This window comes from Echinops telfairi, unplaced genomic scaffold, assembly GCF_000313985.2.
Source record: "Echinops telfairi isolate 266 unplaced genomic scaffold, ASM31398v2 ScPeMD7_23;HRSCAF=83, whole genome shotgun sequence".
Lineage (NCBI taxonomy): Eukaryota > Metazoa > Chordata > Mammalia > Afrosoricida > Tenrecidae > Echinops > Echinops telfairi.
This window is the reverse complement of record NW_022103920.1, coordinates 59,935,858-59,955,331: the sequence shown is the minus strand read 5'-3', so window position 1 is coordinate 59,955,331 and position 19,474 is coordinate 59,935,858. Positions and strand designations below refer to the sequence as shown.

Genomic DNA, 19,474 nt, shown 5'->3' with positions numbered 1-19,474 from the left:
AGCTTCCGTCCAAAATTCAGATAGCACATTGCATGGGGCAAGTCTGCTGCACCTGATCTCTTGAAAGGGTTGAAGGGCCAGCCATTCTCTGAGGACTCGGGTATGCTGGGCCAGCGCCATGGTCTTTGTAATCACCTGCTAGGTATGTGAAAGCTGGACGTTGGAATAAGAAGACCACAGTAGAATTTATGGATCTGGATTATGGTCTTGGGGAAGCATCCTGAAAGTAACTTGGACTGCCAGAACCAACACAATTTCCTGGGAAGAAATTCAGCCAGAATGTTCCTTAGTATTGAGGAGGGTGAGGCTTCACTGAATGTATTCTGGACATGTTCTCAGGAGAGACCAGACCATGGAGAAGGACATCATGCTTGGCAAAGTAAAGGGGCAGCAAACCCAGGAAGGCCTTCAACAAGGTGATTGGCACCGGGACTGCACCTATGGGCCCAAACACAAGAACAATACCCAGGATGGCACAGGGCCGGGTAGTGTTTCCTCTGTTGTGCACAGGGTAGCTAGGAGTTGCTGCGGACTTGTTGGCACCTATCAACGATGACAACGACAACAAGAAACCCTGGTAGACGAGGAGGATCAAAATGGGGCTGCTAACCCTAAGTCCAACAGTTAAACACACCAGCCCCTCCCAGGAGACAGGTAAAGTTGTCTGCTCCCATAAAGATGAACAATTCTACTTTGTCTCATAGGATCCCTGAGTCTTCATAAATGGCGACTAATTCACACTATCAAAGTAATGTTTTACATCAAATCTATTCATCTAAGACTTTAATTGCCATCATGTGGAAATTGCTCATCTCATCAGTCATTTTACTATTTTTCTCATGTTAGTCTAGTCTTTTATGAATTTATGAAGTGTATTACCTTTGTTTTGAAATCTGGCTAAAATCTGAGTAATCCAATTTAAAATTAAAATGAATGTTTTTCCCCCCTAAAAGCCACCTATGTGTACAAAAACCTTCCAAAGTGTAAGTAGCTCAAAAGATATATCCTAGAGATCTCTATGAGTCAAAGTCAAGTATAATAGTGGGCATGTAAAAAGGGCTTTTGAAAAGTTCATGGAAAATTCCACTATCTTTTAATTCCATTTTCCAAGCACTTTCGACCACCTCTTATGAAAACTTATTCTTATTAACATTATCAGGAGCCTTTATGGAAGGAACAAATGGTAAAGCTGTGCTACAGCAATTTTTTGCTTTCCTGGAGTTTTACTTTATTCCCTTTAACCTGGTCATCGTTGGCCCTGAACCAACTTCTGTAAAAACAGTAACTGCCAGCTGTAGCTGCATGAACTATAGGAAAGTCATGATTTCATTTCCTTCTTCCTGAACCATCGCCTGCTCTCTCTTTTCCTTCCTATGATTTCTATCTTATTCAGAATTCTGCTGACAACCTGTAGTTTTAGATAGAAAGGAATTTCTTAACGCTATTGTTGGTTTAATCATCAGTTAAACCAACCATTAGTCAGGAAGTCTGAATTATTCCATTGAAATCTCTCCTAACTACTGTCTTTCACTGATTTTATTTGCATAAAGTTTTATTAAATCAATGATGTTGTAGAGGCGGTTTATTAGGGGCTGTACTCATTGCCATCGAGTGGATGCTGACTCACAGTGACCCTTTAGGACAGGGTAGAACTGTCCCTGCCGGTTTCTGAGACTGTAACTCTTTATGGGGATAGAAAGCCCCATCTTTCTCACATCAGTTGGTATAGAAGCTTCCAAAATAGAAGCTTCTGGTGTGAAAATTTCCAATATACTATGGAGAATAAGACAATCATGCTAATTATAAAAGAAAGTAAAATAACTGAAGCAACTTAAAAAACAACATGACTGTGGAGCAACAACCTTTAGCACAGAGTAGTAGTATACAGGGTTCCTGAAGCTCCAACATTTTTGAAATTTAATTTGAACAGTTTTATGAACATATAATTCACATATCACACAGGTCAATCATTTAAACATATGAAGAAGAGAGTCGTGTGATCATCACTACAATTTTAGAAAATTTTCTTCTTCCTTGTACTCATGAATAATAACTCCCATTTCCCCACCACCTCCTTTACCATAATCCCAAGGAATTGTTAATCCAGTTACTTTATAGATTTAGCTATGCTGGATTTCATATAGAAAAAAATATACAAAAAAAGAAATCTAAAGGAAAACCCAATAACAATAACTAAAACATAAAAAACCTTGGTTGAGAAGATAACATAAAATAATAAAACTAGAACAAAATTTCAACTTGGTCAAAAGGGAGAACAAATGATAAGATGTTAAATTTTAAGCTAATTATATCTGCATTAGCACACTTTCCAAGGCACTGTGTCTGACGGCGAGGCTATTCACAACTGGCCAATGTCAGAGGGGATGCACTGGAGGCTTAACCCAAGTGATAACCCTGCAAATGGACTTTAGGGTTGCACTGTCACCCACAGTCTTCTGGAAACTGGATGCTAAGAATTTAAGCTCTCGCATCATTCCCTCCTGCTCTTCTGTTTTATTATTTCCAATCCTTGGATCACCCAGGCTGGTGTGCTCCTCCCACGTGGACTTAGCTGACATGCCACTTAGATGATTGCTTACTTGAAGAAAAAGACTTTAAGACTCCAGGTGCTATTCTTCCGGATATTTGAGCACCATCTGATTTCTTCACCACACTTTACTAGAGCACCCATATCTTCAGCTATCTCTTCATGAGAACAGGTATCAAGGAGGGTCAGAGGCTTAATCTTTAAAAAAAAAATCATTTTATTGGGGGCTCTTACAGCTCTTACTCCAATCCATACATATATCCATTGTGTCAAGCACATTTGTACATATGTTGACATCATCATTCTCAAAACATTTTCTTTATACTTAAGCCCTTGGTATCAGCTCCTCATTTTTCCCTCTAAATAAATTATTTTGTTCATGTCTTACAACAACCACTGTCTCTCTTCACCCACTTTTTGTTGTCTGCCCACCCCCCTCAATCTTCCCCATGCCCTTCTGGTATCGCTACTCTCATTATTGGTCCCGAGGGGGTTATCTGTCCTGGATTCCCTGTGTTGTGAGCTCTTATTTGTACCAGTGTACATGCTCTGGTCTAGCTGGGTTTGTAAGGTAGAATTGGGGTCATGATAGTGGAGGGGGAGGAAGCATTAAAGAACTAGAGGAAAGTTGTGTTTCATTGGTGCTATCCTGCACCCTTACTGGCTTGTCTCTTCCTTGTGACCCTTCTGAAGCAGGATCCAATTATCTACAGATGGGCTTTGGGTCTCCACTCCACCCACCCCCTCATTCACATCGATATGATTTTTTGTTTTGGGTCTTTGATGCCTAATACCTGGTCCCATTGACACCTCATGATCACACAGGCTGGTGTGCTTCTTCCATGTGGGCAATGTTGCTTCTCAGCTAGATGGCCGCTTGTTTATCTTCCAGCCTTTAAGACCCCAGACGCTATAAATTTTGATAGCTGGGCACCATCAGCTTTCTTCACCATATTTGCTTATGTACCCATTTTGCCTTCAGCGATCATGTTAGGGAAAGTGAGCATCACAGAGTTCCAGGTTATCAGAACAAAGTGTTCTTGCATTGAGGGAGCACTTGAGTTTAGGCCCAATGTCCATCTGCTGCCTTAATATTTAACAAATAAATATATGTACATAGATCTATTTCCCTATCGTTATATATGAATGTACACGGAGAGGCTTGATCGTTAAAGATGCAGACTGCCACACATTGCTACACTCTTCTCCAGATGAGCAGCCAAAGCATTAGAACTACTAAGTCATTAATTAGCTGCCAGTCACTTTAACCGCTGTGCCACCAAACATCCTTAAAACAACTTAAGAGATACACAAAATGATATGGGCAGATGAGGGGCCCTGGAGACAGCTTCCTTTGGCCTTAGAAGAGAAGTTGGACGTCCAGAGGCTGAAAGGAGATGGAGTGGGACATTTCAGGGGTTAGAATCAGCAGGACCAAACCACAAGACCCAAACCAAGCCCGCTGCTATTGAGTCGATGCAAACTCCCTGTGAGCGCGTGAGTTACAGGATAGCACAGCACCTTGTGATTTTTCTTGACTGCTCTCTTTTGGGAAACAGAACTCCAGAATTTTCCTTCTGTAATACTACTGAGTGGATTCAAACCACTAATGTCTAGATTAGTAGTTGTTGAGTGCAAACTGTTTATATCACCCACCCCGCCCCTGAAACAAAACAAAACAACAAAAAACAAGTCCATTGCCATTAAGTGCCATAAAGCCAGAAGAAATGAGTCAACTCATTTCTCTGAACCTTGATTTTGTACATTCCAAATGAACGGTTAGGACAAGATTCAACAGGTACTATATTTATGATGATCAAACGAACGGTTAGGATAAGATTCAATAGCTACTGTGTTTACGATGATCGGACTGGGAGGGCCCCTGCTCTAGGATCCAACATGGTATGATCTTTAAAAATTGACCTTACAGATCCAATAATAGATTATTCTTATTTTGCTTTTCAAAGCTGATGATTAATTCACATTTCTGAGTAATCTGATAGACGTCAAGGCAAGTAATCTCTCTTAGACATTAGCACGGACAACAGAAATGACACAGTATCATTGAGTCCATTCTGCCTCATAGCTTTGTAATCTTTATGGAAGCAGATGGCGTCCTGGGTCTCCTTCAGAGCGGCTGCTCCATTCGATTAGCAGTCAAAAGCCTACCAGGCAGTGTCACCAGGAAGCCTTTAGTCATTGGCACTGAAACCAGACCCAATGCGCTGAGATCAAGTCACTTCTGATGCACAGCAATCCTGTAGGACAGGGTGGAACCGCCACTGTGAGCTTCTGAGACCATAGCTTTTTACAAACCTTCATTTGTGGCCCTAGTAGCAGCTGGTGGCTTCAAACTACTGATGTCGTGTTTAGCAGCCCGATGCTTCACCATTACGCCACCGGAGCACCTGGTAGTTTTTGAAATAAAGGTGGTGAAATTGGGTCACATAAATCCAATTCAAACAGATAAGATCGAAAGATGATGCAGATGATAGCTATTTCTCTGTATTCTTGCCCTCACACTGATACAGAAAAAGGACGTGCGGATTGAAGTTTTCATCTGGATGGATGGGAAAGTGTGTATCTTAAAGGATTAGGGAATTTTCATGTAGTTCTTTCTCAACAATAAAAGTGGTGAGTATTTATCACTCCCGTTATATAACTGGCAATGTGGTAACTGCTATATTTATGACAGTCTCATATTTAATCTCAAAATGTTAAGTGAAGACATCATTATAATCTTTATCTTATAGTAGGAAGAAACAAAGATTTAGAAAGATTAAGTAACTGGTCTGAAGTCAGCCAGGCAATAAATGACAATGCCAGAACTCTCTGACTCTTAAATGTGTGTTCCTAACCTTTGTTTCAGGGCTGGTTACACTCCCCGGGCTCTGTGACCACAGTCTGAACTCTTCATCCCGTTTCCTTTTGTGGGAAAAAGCCACAGCATTAGTTACAAGTAGAATTGGGTAAGAATGTAGGGAGAGATTATGTTAAAACCATGACCACTTGACTGGAAGGTGAGAGAGAAAAAGGGAAGCAGAGAAGAAAATATCAACAATACCGTCCTGGCACATGGCCTGCCAAAATGGGTTATCGGTTTATCAAAAGAATAGATTAATTCTATAAACAAGAGAAAGTCTGGGAAAAATAGATATTAACTTGAGATTTCTGAGTGGAATATTGTGTGTTGAAGGGTAGTGAAGACACATAAAATATTAACTATATCCTGGCAATCTCAGACAAAATAAGCTCCTCCATAAACCATAGTAATTACTTTGAAAAGAAAGGTTCAGTTAATGTTGCCAATCATTATTAGACTGTGTGCTAATGAATAAAAACAAAGAGGGCTGCATGATTACATCGCAATTTTTATTCCACATTTACATTTATATGCACATGCTTTAAAGTATATTACATTATGAGAACAAAAAAGTATTGTCACTAATTCTATAAACTCCAACAAAATTTTCAGGAAATTATACACCCTCCTTTGAGCTCCTTGAAGGGATTTTTGTCCTCTGGGATCCCCTTCACTAAGGGATCTTCACCAGATCTTTCTTCAACATAATCTCTTACTTCTTCGCAGCATTTGGATACCTTAAACAAAAGAAACAGAGATGAATTTTGGTATCTAGCAATACTTTTGGTATAAAGCAATATTACAGAATCCAAGAGTGTGTTTATTATAAAAACTTTTCTTTTTGTATTGTTTTAATGCTCTACTATCAGCTTTCTGTCAAGGAATATGTACTTTCCAAGGCTCCAGGAACAGAAGAAATACCAAGTGATGTGTTTCAACAAATTGATGCAATAGAAAGCAGCCACCTTATCAACTAACTGGAAAAGATTCATTTTTGTCTATGTGTGCCCATTCCAAAAAGGGAAGATTTGGCAGAGTGTGGGACTTCTGAACAATATCAGTAAATTCACATAGAAGTGAAATTTTGCAGAAGATAATTTTAAATTGGTTGTAGCAGTAAATCGGTAGCTTCCAGAAAGTCAAGCTGGCTTCTTAAGAAGCCCTGGAATAAAGAGTATCATGGCTGATGTCAGGTGGACCTTGAGTGAAAGCAGAGAATTCCAGAAGGATGTTCACCTCAGTTTTGTAGATTTGATGGTGGCTAACATAGCAGAGGTCCGTAAACATATGGATAACATTATGAAGAATGGGATTTCCAGAACCTGCTCATGTGAAACCTGAAATATAGATCAGGCAGTCCTTCAACCCAAACTAAGGGATATTGCCTGGTGTCAGAGCAGTAACGGTCTGCATTAGGGTTCTATATTTTCATTATATATTCTTTGTATGCTGAGAAAATCATCTGAGAACCTGGACTATATGCACACGGCATCAGGATTGGAAGGAAAGTCATTAACAACAAGGATATGATGATGCCACAACCTTGCTTGCTGAAAATGAAGATAACCTGAACCGCTTACTGAGGAAGGTCAAAGACTGCAGCTTCAGTACAGATCACATCTCAACATAAGGAAAGCAAAACCCTTCACAATATCACAAATAAGTGTGATTGTTAAAATATATTGCCTATTCAAAAATATACTCGCACACCAACATTCATGGCATCACTCTTCAGGGCTGTCAGAAGACGGAAACAAGCTAAACGCCCATCAGCCAATGAAGGGACAAGCAAATTGCGGTCATACAGATGATAAAATACTACTCAGCCAGCGCTAGAAATGAAATCCTGCTACAGTATGAAAGCAGCAGTTGAGAGATCAAAAGACGTATTTCATTAGGTAAATTTGCTACAAAAGACCTCTTTAGAGTATTGAAGAGCAAGCATGTTACTTTGAGGACAAAGGCACCCCTAACCGAAGCAATGGTATTCTCCATTGCATCACATGCATGGGAAAGTTGGACATGGAATAAACAAGACCAAAGAAAAGTCAATACGTTTGAATTGTGGTGCTGGAGAAGCCTGTTGAAAGTACCTTGGTCTGCTAAGAGGAAAAATCTATCTGTCTTGGAAGAAGTAAGGCCAGAGTGCTTCTCAGAGGCAAGGACAGCAAGACTTTGTCTTACATGCTTTGGGTATACCGTCCGGAGAGACCTGTCCCTGGAGAAGGGCGTGTGTGGTAAAGAGGAAGGCCCTTGATGAGATGGATGGACACAGTGGCTGCATCAATAACCTCAGGCCTAGGAACAATTGTGAGCATGGTGCAGGACCGTGCAGTATTTGTTTCTATTATGCACACGATCATTATGGGTTAGAGCTGACTAACAGCTACCAACAGCAATAACAACAACATCACGGATAGCGTGCGAGGCATCAAGCTGAATGAACAAAGTCAATAGGACAAATAGTGCATGACCTCACTTACATCACAAGATCAGAAAAGCATGTATCTTATATATGCTCTGGGAAACTCAAGCTCTGGGAGCTTCTAAAGGAGCTGGAACTGACTTGATACCTGTGGGTTTTTACAGGAGGTCAAATTAGCAACAGTAACTTAAAATCTAGATGGACACTTCCGGGGGCGGGAGGGCAGGTTTTGGTTAATGAGAGGAAGGTGTGTTAATGAGGGAGAAACAACTCTGAAAAATAATGAGAAAGGTTGCACAACTTGATTAGCATGATTGATGTCATTAAATTGCAGGTCCAGAAATTGCTGATTGGTGTCTGTTTTGTGGTGTATATTCTCAAAAACATCAAAATTAAAAAATTTGGAATAAATATGCATTATATAATTTTTCTAGTTCACATTGCCTGTACATAATCAAATGTATATAAAAGTAATACATACAAAATGAGAACTACTATAATATATTTATTCACTCAAAAGATGTTCTTTGAACATCTACAGAATATGTACCATATTATATGGGGAATACAAAAGTAGTAGTAACAATAAATGCTTTTATTGTGCACATATTACATATTCTCTCTCTAATTGTCACAACTACCTGAAAATACATTATTATTTGTCTCATTTTCTAGATGAGAAAACAGCATGAAAGGATTCATATACTTTTTCAGAGACTACCTGAGGGTCAACCCCAGCAAATATCTTCTAAAACTCATTTTCTTTCTCTAGGTCATATGTGCATGTTTTATATTTCAGACTTATCAACCCCCCTGGAATCTAAGAAGTATACATATGTAATTTCATTTTAAACTTCCATACAATGATTAATAATAACAATGCACTACCAAGTGGGACCTTTGGTTGACTTATCCCAGGCACCTGAATCTTAGTAAACAAACATTGCTGGAACTGAATCATTCATTTGTTTATTGTTTCCTCTTCCCACATCTACACCAGAATAATAATTCTTTTTCAAAAAGTCAAGCTTTAAGTCTTATTCAACTCTGAGCCTGTCCCTTAACACTCCTTTAGAGAGAAGAAACATTACACACACACACAAGGAATCAAAATTTTTATATTTTTTCAATCTCCTTTGTTTTCACTTAACATATCTTTTATGTAAATAACACAGAACTACCACATTTTCCAGCTTACTGTTTACTTTTTTACATCTTCACTTTTTTTGTTAAGCGAATTCCAAATATTTTAGGCCTTTAAGATTTTATTTTTTACATACCATACCAATAGTTCTTAAGTTATATTTCAATGCCGCAGTTCATTGTGTAGTTATCAGAACAAATAATTTTTAGCTAGGTCAGAGAAAGATTGGTCCTATGATAAGACTTTCTGATTTATATCCACTTACAAAATGTACAGTAATTTAGATTTGCCTCTTCCCACGCCAGCTGTGCCAGATGCCAACTGTTTTGTCCTCACCTGTATGTCAGGACTCATCACACTGACTTTGTGGCTAACAGAGCAGTGCTCAATCTGCTGTGCCACCAGGGCCATTGCCTCACCGTGTGTTAGAATTTAACTGACGGCAGTGAATTTTTTAGTTTCTGTCCCAGATACAAGAATCAGTAGAAGGTTGGCTTTCCCAGAGGCAGGCTGTGATCAGAAGAGTCTGGGAGCCCTACACAACCGGAAAGCAGACGTTAGTTAGTCTCTGTCTCTATACTTGGAACAGTAAAAGGAAAAGGCTCACTGCGAGTCGCACACTGGAGAAGACAGGTGTGCACACCACCTTCCACTCAATGTGGCCATCATTTCTGGATTATCTGACCTTTTCAATCTCCAGACTCAATCATGATTCACATTTTCCTCTCGTAGTTGGGAGTAAGGGTCTACTACTTACATCCCTCAAACTTCTAACTCACCATCAAACAATGTGGATTGGCTTGCGAATGAACTGCAACCGTATTGCTTATCATAGCCTTGCCTCCAGCCCCCCACACCCCACCATGTTTATCTCACTTTGAGCACCTAGTTGGGGCTCACAGGTATTTACTACATAACTTGGTTTTCTTAATTATAGTTTTGCACGAAGATATTAAAAATAGTTTGGTGTTCGAGTGTGGAGGCAGTTGAGAAATGGAGAAAACAACTCCAATAGTCCAAGAGAGGATGATATGATATTTATCCAAAATAAAAATCCCAGTGGAAGCTAATCACAGTGAATAATAAACACAATGACAACCAAGCTGCCTGAACAACAGCAATCCAGGGTTGTAAGTCATAAGACAGCTTCTCAGTGTTTGAAGAAAAGAAGAGGAAACCAACGGTCTCTTTAAAGGGTGTGTGTGTGTGTGTGTGTGTGTGTGTGTGTGTGTGTGTGTGTCCCAGTTCTTATGGATCGGGTAGCAGGAAAGTTTCAGACCATGGCTAAGTGAAACTAAAACAAAAATAAACTCACGACAGTGAAGTCAATGCCAGTGCACAGTGAGCCCACAGACAGGGTAGAAATGCCCGCATGAGTTTCTGAGACGGTACCCTGTCTTACTCACACACAGTGGCTGGTGGTTTTGAACTATTGACCTGGCAGTTAGCGGCCCAAGGTGTAACTGCTATGGCACCAGGGTCTAGTGTTACATTTGTAAACTTAAGAAAACCCCAAGTTCTCATTCTAATTGGGAGCAGGAGTTTGGAAACAAGTATACAGTTTAAAAATTCACTTGTTCACTTTGGACAGGTTAACTGATCTTTTTTAAATTATGAAATATTCCTTTATCATTTATAGAGGGATTTTTGTTCTATTAACTTTCCTCATATGAAGAGACATTTTCCAATTTCCAGCCACTATTTTTCTGCCGGGAATTTTTATGACAACCATTTCTAAGATCTGTCAGATGTTTTTAGGAGAGACGGTGAGTTCTGTGTTTGAGTGCGAAGGAAGAACCGAACGGACTCATTCATCACTGGCCATAGCAACACTGGGAGGACGAGGTCCCGGCTAAAAGGATGTGAACAATACCAAAATATTTCATCAAATAAGAAGCTTATCAACATCAAGAAGTAAAAGCAAAATGCCTATATGCATTGCTTTATTTTATTACTTGGTTAAAATATGACTTTTGCATCATAGTCCTGTGTGTCCCACCCCCACCCTGCTCTCTCTCTTTCCCTCTCCCCTACCTTTGATTTTAAAATACTCGCTGGAAAATATGAAGGTGTTCTTTGCTAAACGGTCAAGCAAAAACAAGACAAGGGCTGCAATTGTCTGGAGAGTAATCGTTTTTCAACTCCTTGATTTAGACTCTAGGTTAAGATCATGCTGATGCTTAATTAAAATGAATTCTTACCGGACCCTTTATTTTTGCCACACTGAGCATCTTCAGTGACTCAGCTAACTTGAGGTTCCCCCAGAAGCTCTAATTTAAAAGAAAATTCAGAAGAAGCAACAATTTACCAGCATTCTTTCCAGGGTCACTTCTTTCTTGAGCTGATCAACTTCCATCTTCATTCTGTCCTTTTCTGTCAGGTCCTCAATGTTGATCACTGGCATATTTATCTGCTAAAAACGTTCAAAGTTAACGTACACACCGGAACTTGCAGGCCAATATTTAAAAAACAAAAAACCTTCCCTCAACTCTTGACTTACAAAATAAGCAGTTTGCTTGTTTGTTTTTAAATTTCTATTCTCATGAATGCCCTCTGAACATCATCACACTGAACACTAGCCTTGGGAGTTTAAAGTGTTTTCATAATCTTCACTAATAAGATTATATCAAGCATTTGATCCTAAACCCCTAACAGTATGTGTCTAGGGAAGGGTCAGTTTAGTTAGTGAGTTAGTGTGCATCTTAAATACCTAAAGCTGTTCTTTTCCCTGTTCTAAAGTACGGTGTCAAAATTTGGGGTCTTTAACCTTCATTCCTCAACCACAAAGTCCTCTGCCATGTAACGTATGCTAGTTAAATTATTTTGAGGTCATTCTAAGGACTGCCTACTTCTTATCTAAATCCCTGGAGTATTTAATCAGGTATTAACCCCAAACCTGTTGCTGATAGAGACCCTACAGAGTAGACTTGGCCCATAGGATTTCCACAGGTGTCAATATTTGCAGAAACAGAGGGCCATAGCTGACTCCCATTGGGTGGGTAGCTGGATATGGCACCAACAGAGATCCTTGGTATGAACAGGAAACCATATAAAAAGTCACTATAAATTCACGACAAAAAACAAATTGAAATACTAAACATAGTGAGCAAAGAACTCTGTGGACCTGAAATAAGTTACTACTTAGAAGTATTTCTATAAGCAATACCTGGGATTTGTAACTATCACAATGAATTGAATAACATGATGAACGAATGTAGATGTTTAAAGGGGCTATAGAAAGTTAACTTGAACCACCAATGTCCAACAAGCTAATTCAACTAGAATACACATTTTGCTCTGTCCTCGAAGAGATCACTGAGCAAGGAAGAAGGCGACCCAGCAGTGGGAGGGGCGGTGGGGTGGGCGTGGTTGCTGTTGCTGCGTGCCAGGTTACCCCACACGATATCTTATTGTATCTACATGGCATCACACCTGCAGCCTTTCTTCTGTTGATTTCCTCTTTTACCCTTTTATATCCTGGCTCAATTTTTAAAATACTTTTATTGGCATATGAAATTCCATAGGTCAATCACATCAAGAAAAGTTGCACAATCATTACCACAATCAACTTTAGAACATTTTCCTCTCCTTGTACTTATCGCTATTAGCTCCCCATTTTCCCCAACCTCCCTTGCCATACCCCTAAGAAACCATTAATCGAATTACTGTCTTGATAGAGTTCCCTATACAAAAAAAAAAAAAAACCAAACCAATAACAAAGTAAAGCAAATAAAACCTCAGTAGAAAAGAGAGCAGAAAATATTAAAAACTAGAAAAAAAGTAAAAAGGGATCAAAAGGGATTAAATGATAGGGTGTTAAACTAATTCAATTTTTACAATGAAGTGTTTTTATAGAAATAGGCATGTTCAGTGACTTCAAAGAGCAGAGTAACATTGAAGATCGGAAGAAAAATACTGTTGAAAATATACCAATGATTACTTCATTGTATTTGTATCACATTTTCATTTTTAAAGCTTTTGAAAAAATTAATTTCCCTTCCCAAATTCATAATAGTCTGTTCACTTCTGAAAAAGAGGTGCTGCTGCATATTTTTAGGAGCCAATGCCTGCCTATGCGATCATGGAGGTAAAATGGACCTATGGGTGCCTGAGCTGTATGTTTCCTATGCTTTTTGTTTTGGATACTGTGTTATTTATATTAAGAAATGATATGATAATAAATAGGTATTTCGTCCTGTATAATTATTATTTAATATTGAAGAACCCATTATTAATTCTATTCTCATTATCTAAGCAACTTAAAGAAATCTGCGTTATTCTGGGTACTTGAGAGAAACAAATCCATAGAACCTCATATATAAAAGAGAGTTTTATATAAAGGTTAAGTGTGCATCAAGAAAACATCCCAACCCAGTGCTGCCCAAGCCTACAAGTCCAACATTAACCCATTAACCCATATGTCCAACACCAGTCCACAATTGATTTCTTGACTGCTACTTCCACGAGCATGGATCGTAGATACAAGCAAGAAGAAATCTTTGACAATTCCAACTACTATTACTTGCTCTTTGCTTCCAACGTTTGCACTCTAATCTCCAGTAATTATCAATGCATCTTGATTGCACGTTCTAAATCAATTTCAGGCTGAAGTTGTTGGTAGAATTCTTCATTTTCTTCATCACTACCTTTTGTAGTTGCTTCATAAATTTGAATAGTAGCTGTGTTGATGGCATTACCTTGAAGGAGAATAGATACGATCCTATGACAGACAGCATTGTATTTCAGGATTGATTTTACAATGCCCTTTTTGACAATGAACGCAGCACCATTCCCTTTGATGTCGTTATTCCCGGCATAGTAAAGCATATGATTTTTCTGATTCAAGATGACCGATACCAGTCCATGTCAGCTCACCAATGCCTCGGATAGTGGTTTTTATGCATTCCATGTTCTTTTTGATGACATCCAATTTTCCTGGATTCATACTTCACATGTTCCTAGTTCTGATCACAGGCAGAGTTTTGCAGCTGCTTCTCTGTCCCTTGAGGCATGTCCCCTCAGGAAATGAAGATTCAGAAGGCTCCACTCTCACACGCGTGATCCGACTCACAGCACCACGGTGGACTCCACTCTGATAAATCGGTGCCTCCTCAATCACATTTTGAGTGCCCTCTGACCCCAGAGGCCCTTCCTCTGGCACTATCTCTGATGTTTCTGCTTCCATTCGTTAGGCCTTCAGTAGCTGGCAATGTTTGGAAGGTACACATAAGACTTTCAGCGACTCCTCCTTCTGACGTGGGGAGCGGTGTTTCTCTCATTGTCACCTCTTAGTCTGAAAGCTTCACTGAAACCTGTTCCTTTTGTGTGACCCGACTGGCATTTGACATGCCAGTGACATAGTTTTCAGCAACACACAAGCCACCACAGTACAGCAAACTGACAGACGAGTAGAGGGAAGCAGGTGTTGGTCTTGCAAAAAGCTCCAGCTTCATTTCTCCCCCAAAACCAGATTTTCCAACGTTGCTCCTTCTTCTTTGTTTCCTGCTTTTGCATTCTAGTCACTAACACCTTCCATGCACCTGGGTGGCATGTTCGATCGATTTCAGACTGAAGACCGTGGTAGAATTATTAAATTTTAACATCACTAGCTTTACTGGTGGGTGCGTACATTTGAATAATATTTATAAAGATTGCATTTGGTTGTATGTGGGAAGATAACATCTTATCACAGATAACACTGTACTTAAAGGTAAATCTTGAATTGTTCCTTTTTGATGATGACTGTGACGCCATCCCTTTTAAACCTGTCATCCTTAGTAAATCATATGACTTACTTAGTAAAGCTTACTAATCAAATTCAAGATGGCCGATACCAGTCAATTTCATCTCACTAGCATCCAAAATATTCATCTTCCTGTGCTCAATTTAGTCTTTTGACAACTTCCAATGTTTGTAGGTTCATGTACAAACCAAATTCTGATTTTTAATAGATGTTTGCAGCTGTTTCTACTCAGTTTGAGTTGTGCCCATCAGCACATGAATATCCCACAGACTTTACGCCGTCCACGTCAGTGGTTGAGTCCACTTTGAGAAGGCAGCTCACCCTCATGGTTGAGGGCTTGCAGTTTATCTTCTGGCAGGATCTCTAGCAAAGCTCTGATGCTGTTTGAGAGGCTTTCGGTATCGGACAAGGTTCCAATGCTATCCACAAGGTTTTCAGTGGCTTGTTCCTTCGGAATGAACGGCCTATTCCTGCTTGATAGTCTGTTCTTCGTCTAGAAACTCTGAGGAAACCTGTTCACTTCGGGTGGCCTGGGCATTGGAAATACCAGCGACAGAGCTCCCAGCATCGCAGCAACGCACACGCAGTATGACAAACCGACAGACAAGTGGTGGAACTGAGTCTACAGCAGTGAGTCAGTAAGGGCTCTCATGAAAGCTCTTCCTTAGTAAGTCCCTGGCACAAGACCTTCTGTCTTAGCCTCGGCTGCTCTGAAAGCCAACTTAAAACACGGGATTGTTAAGAGAAGGTATGCCTTTCATAACTTTTATGCCCTCATGCTGCTGATTATTTGGAATGCAGAAGAAAATCAGGAAATGTTGATAAAACCACTAAACCTATGTCATAAATGTTCACCTAGGCATAGCAACCAGTACAAATTCCCTAAGCCCACTTTATTAGCAACTAATTCCTCAGCTCTGAAGTGCTATGATTCACAATGTTTAGTAACATCTAAACTAAAAATTCACTTGATTTGGTGGAAGTGTATTGTTCAAAGATGAGAAAACAGTCGCCAAAATGTAATGCTACAGGTCTTGTCTGAAAAAAATCAAGAGTGGGAGTCAGAACCTTCCCTTCCTTCCAAAGCACTCAGACCCCCACAGCAGCAGTGATCAACTGTGTGAGGATGCCCTCATGCATTCAGTGTTATATTGAAGTCAAGAGTTGATTTTTAAAAATGTTTTGGCTATAACATCACCGTTATGCTGCTGATGCAAAGGGAGTTCAAAATTGAAATATCCTACAATGGACAGTGACTGAACTGAGGTGGGGACACAAGGATTTGTTTTCTAGTCTGGGGTGTCTTCCATACCACCCCACTTCCCTCAGCTATGCTTTCATCCAACGAGTGTAGCAAGAGTGAATTTATTTACTTTCCACTATCCCAGAATCACACAGAAAGAAAACCTGGAGTGGTGGTAAAGCCAGGCTTCTTCCCCATATTCTAATCATACAGAACTGAAGTAGTTGAAGCCGCCTGTCCTCGGGGATTTCAGTGATGAGACAGGACAGATTACTGGCCTACTACCCACCATGCCCATGGCACTCTGTCCGAATCCAAGGGGGCGAACTGAGAACTGACAGACGAACAAGCTAACGCAGCAGCTCCAGGTAACCCAGAGGAGAAATGCAACCCACGTAAGTATTGGTTTCTACTTCTGCCTCTTCTTCCCTCCTGCACTACGGGGAGGGCATGGAAACTACAACAAAGGGCCAGGAGAAAATGTCAGAGTCTCAGAGTCGACCCCATTCTTAGAACAGTGCTTGCCAATGGGGACAATACTGCCCCTTCACGGAGTTTTGGGAAAATGTGTCAGTTTGCTTATGGGTTTTACGGGTTTTGTGTGTGTGGGTGAAGAAAGTCATGTAGTCCACAGTTCCACACTCTACAGTTTAGAAATTGTCCCACACACATCAATGCTGTCGAACATGGCTGATACGCCTGTGGACAGAACCCTGTCCATAACGATGTGAACTATTAACCTAGCTTTATTTTGCAAACAATAATATTCACGGGTTACTACACAATGAATTTTCCAGTTGTGCAAATAGTTCATATATTAAGAGAAGACCATATTCTGATGACATCAGGACCTTCCCAAGCATTTTCACCTTTTCGGAACAGCATGTCACCCCCTGAGTATGATGTACACGAGTCATTCTTTCACTGGAGTTATTGTGTCCATGGTAATTCTACACACACGCGAAAGTATCCAACCACTTCACTATGCTATCTGATGTGGCCAAGAGGACATTTTTCATATTAAGAAACACTTGCATTCATTCCAGTGGCAATTTTGTAGACATTAGAATAAAATCCAGGCTTTGTATTGTGGTTTTAAATGGCCCAATATGAAACACTACTTTTTATAAAAAGCAGATTGCTTGTCAGATAGAGTTAAAACTCACTGTCATTGAGCCGTAGGAGAAAGGGATGCAGAACATGCTGCCTTGTACTTTCAGTGGTCTAAATAACAGCATGACCTCTTCATCGCAAAACCTGGCTCACAGTGAAGCCAGCGGTGGTAGTGTTAAGCGAGCAGCGAGGGTTACTTCCACTGGTGACGCACACGAGAACTAAGTGGATGTGCTGATTCTAGGAGCCCTGTCCTGAGGGGTAAGTGGCTCTCTTCACGATGCCATGTGTCAGTGTGTTTCTAAACACTTGGCAGGATATAGCTGAGTAGCTCAAGTATTTCACTCGTGTCATTCAGAGTCCCTATGAATTTCTTGTTGATTTAATTTAGAATAAAGATGGGTTGGTTTAAAACTAAGGAACCCTGGGGGAAAGTTGGTTAAAACATTTCGCTGCTAACCGGCAGACTTCCTTTAGAAGTCACCAGTCCTGTGTGGGGAGAACGATGTGGCATTCTGATCCAGGACATATGTACAGCCGTGGAAATTTTATAGAACCACTGATGGTGTCCCACAAGGCTGCTGTGCGTGGGACTCCGCTCGGTGGTGATGCGTTTGGGGTTGGCATTGTGTAAGTTAGAACCAGCGTTGCTCAGTCAATTCTGAGTCTATGTGTGTCAGGGTTCCATAGGTGTGTCCGTGTGTCTATAATGTTTACAATAGCTGATCTTGCACAAGTAATCATCAGGCCCGGTTTCTAAGATGCCGCTGAGTGAACTTGAACCTCCACCCTTTTGGTGACAGCTGAATGCACTGAACATGCCAAAAATCACAGATTCTTAGAACTAGCAATGTCACCAGCACCTGTAAAATACTATTTGATGTAGAAGCATTCCATGTAACACTTTTGGGAAATACCTTTACTGTATTGTTCACCACAGTATTGATAATAATTCTATGGATATTAATGTGCCAACTCTACACCATTATGTTTGTTGCTATTGTTCTGGCATTCAACTTGGGATGGCAAAATGACAACAGCTACTTTCTGTGTGTTCATTTAGTAACCATACATTGAGTGCGTCTATCCTAGGTGCTTGAGGATAGGGCAGAGATTAAAAAACCTGAGACTCCGAAAAATTACCCTCCTAGCTTCATGGCTTCAGGAAGTCTCTAGTCCATGGAAACCTGGAATTCTGTACCGCTTCTTACCCTCTCGATTAGGATTCTTCTGTGGGATCTAAAGTCTTCTTACAAGCCAACAGTAATTTAGATTACCTAATTAAAAAAGGTGTTCTTTGAGCCTTATACTCTGTTAAGAACCAGGTAAGTCAAATTGATGACAGTAACTCAAAAGATCAGATAGAAAATTTGGGGACAATTTATGTTAATGAGGGATGAATAACTCAGAAAAGAGGGTAATAATAAGTACCCAATTCAAAGAACATTGTCAGTGACACTGAATAGCACATATAGAAATTTGAATTGGCATATGTTTTGCTGTATATATTCTCAGCAACAATAAATTATCTGCATTTTTAAGAGTCTTATCCAAGGAGTTTGTGTTCTAGTAGGGGAGATACAAAGTCATAGGTGTCATTGTTCTTTTGTGTGGTCCTTGATTCTGACCCATACACCCTGTAGGAGAGAGTTGAACAGTCTCAAGGAGTTTCTTAGTCTATAACCTTTATGGGAGCAGATCGCCAAGTCTGTGCTCTACTACCAAGTGGCTTGTAGATTCAAACCATCGTGCTTTTGATTAGCAACCAAACGCTTAACTACTGCATCACCAGGACACCATCAGTACACAAAATATAAAAGTCAAGTGCATCCAAATATTAATGAAAAAGTGCTAAGGAGAACAATGAAGCCTAAAAGGGACTTAGAAATGTTAAGATTGATGTTAGGATGGAAACAACTGTCTGGTTTTAGATTGGGGTGGGGGGGTGTTGTTTGTTTTGATCTTGATTTTTTAGAATTCTCAGAGCATTGAGTTATAAGAATAAAAGTGTTTTATTTTACCCCCAGAAATTACCTCATAAATTATAACTCCCATTATTCACTCCTTTAAAAATCTTTTAAGCAGATATCTTCATGTGATTTGGTTGAAGACCCGAGGGCAATGAGGTAGTACACCATGTAGACCCTGAGAGATCATTCCGATTACAGCAAGTACAAGAGGAGCAGTGACCCCGTGAGAATGAATACAGGGGCACACGACCATGATGGAAGAGCAGTGCGTAATATCAGTGAACAGAGGGTTTTGCAGGTCATTGCAAGGTCATTGCAAAGACTGTCTTTATTCTGAGTGACTTAGGAAACATTTCAGGGTTTTAAATAATAGAGTGCTATTTAAATAATAGAGTGATATGTTTTAGCAGGATTTCTCTGGTAAC

General features: G+C 40.0%; 1 protein-coding gene across 1 annotated transcript; it reads right to left on the bottom strand.

The window, feature by feature from the left end:
* Nucleotides 1-5,962: 5,962 nt before the first annotated feature.
* Nucleotides 5,963-11,384, bottom strand: GNGT1 (G protein subunit gamma transducin 1). The gene is made up of 2 exons (XM_004702660.2): nucleotides 11,289-11,384; nucleotides 5,963-6,148 (listed from the first exon to the last, which is right to left on the bottom strand). The coding sequence occupies exons 1-2, from the start codon at nucleotides 11,382-11,384 to the stop codon at nucleotides 6,020-6,022; spliced, it is 225 nt and encodes a 74-aa protein (XP_004702717.1). The 3' UTR covers nucleotides 5,963-6,019.
* Nucleotides 11,385-19,474: the final 8,090 nt, after the last annotated feature.

Bases quoted from the DNA above. Each gene is read 5' to 3' on its own strand.
- GNGT1 (XM_004702660.2), bottom strand. From the start codon at position 11,384: ATGCCAGTGATCAACATTGAGGACCTGACAGAAAAGGACAGAATGAAG. The intron at 6,149-11,288 runs GTAAATTGTTGC...CTTTTGTTTAAG, and splicing joins TGACCCTGGAAAGAATGCTG to GTATCCAAATGCTGCGAAGA.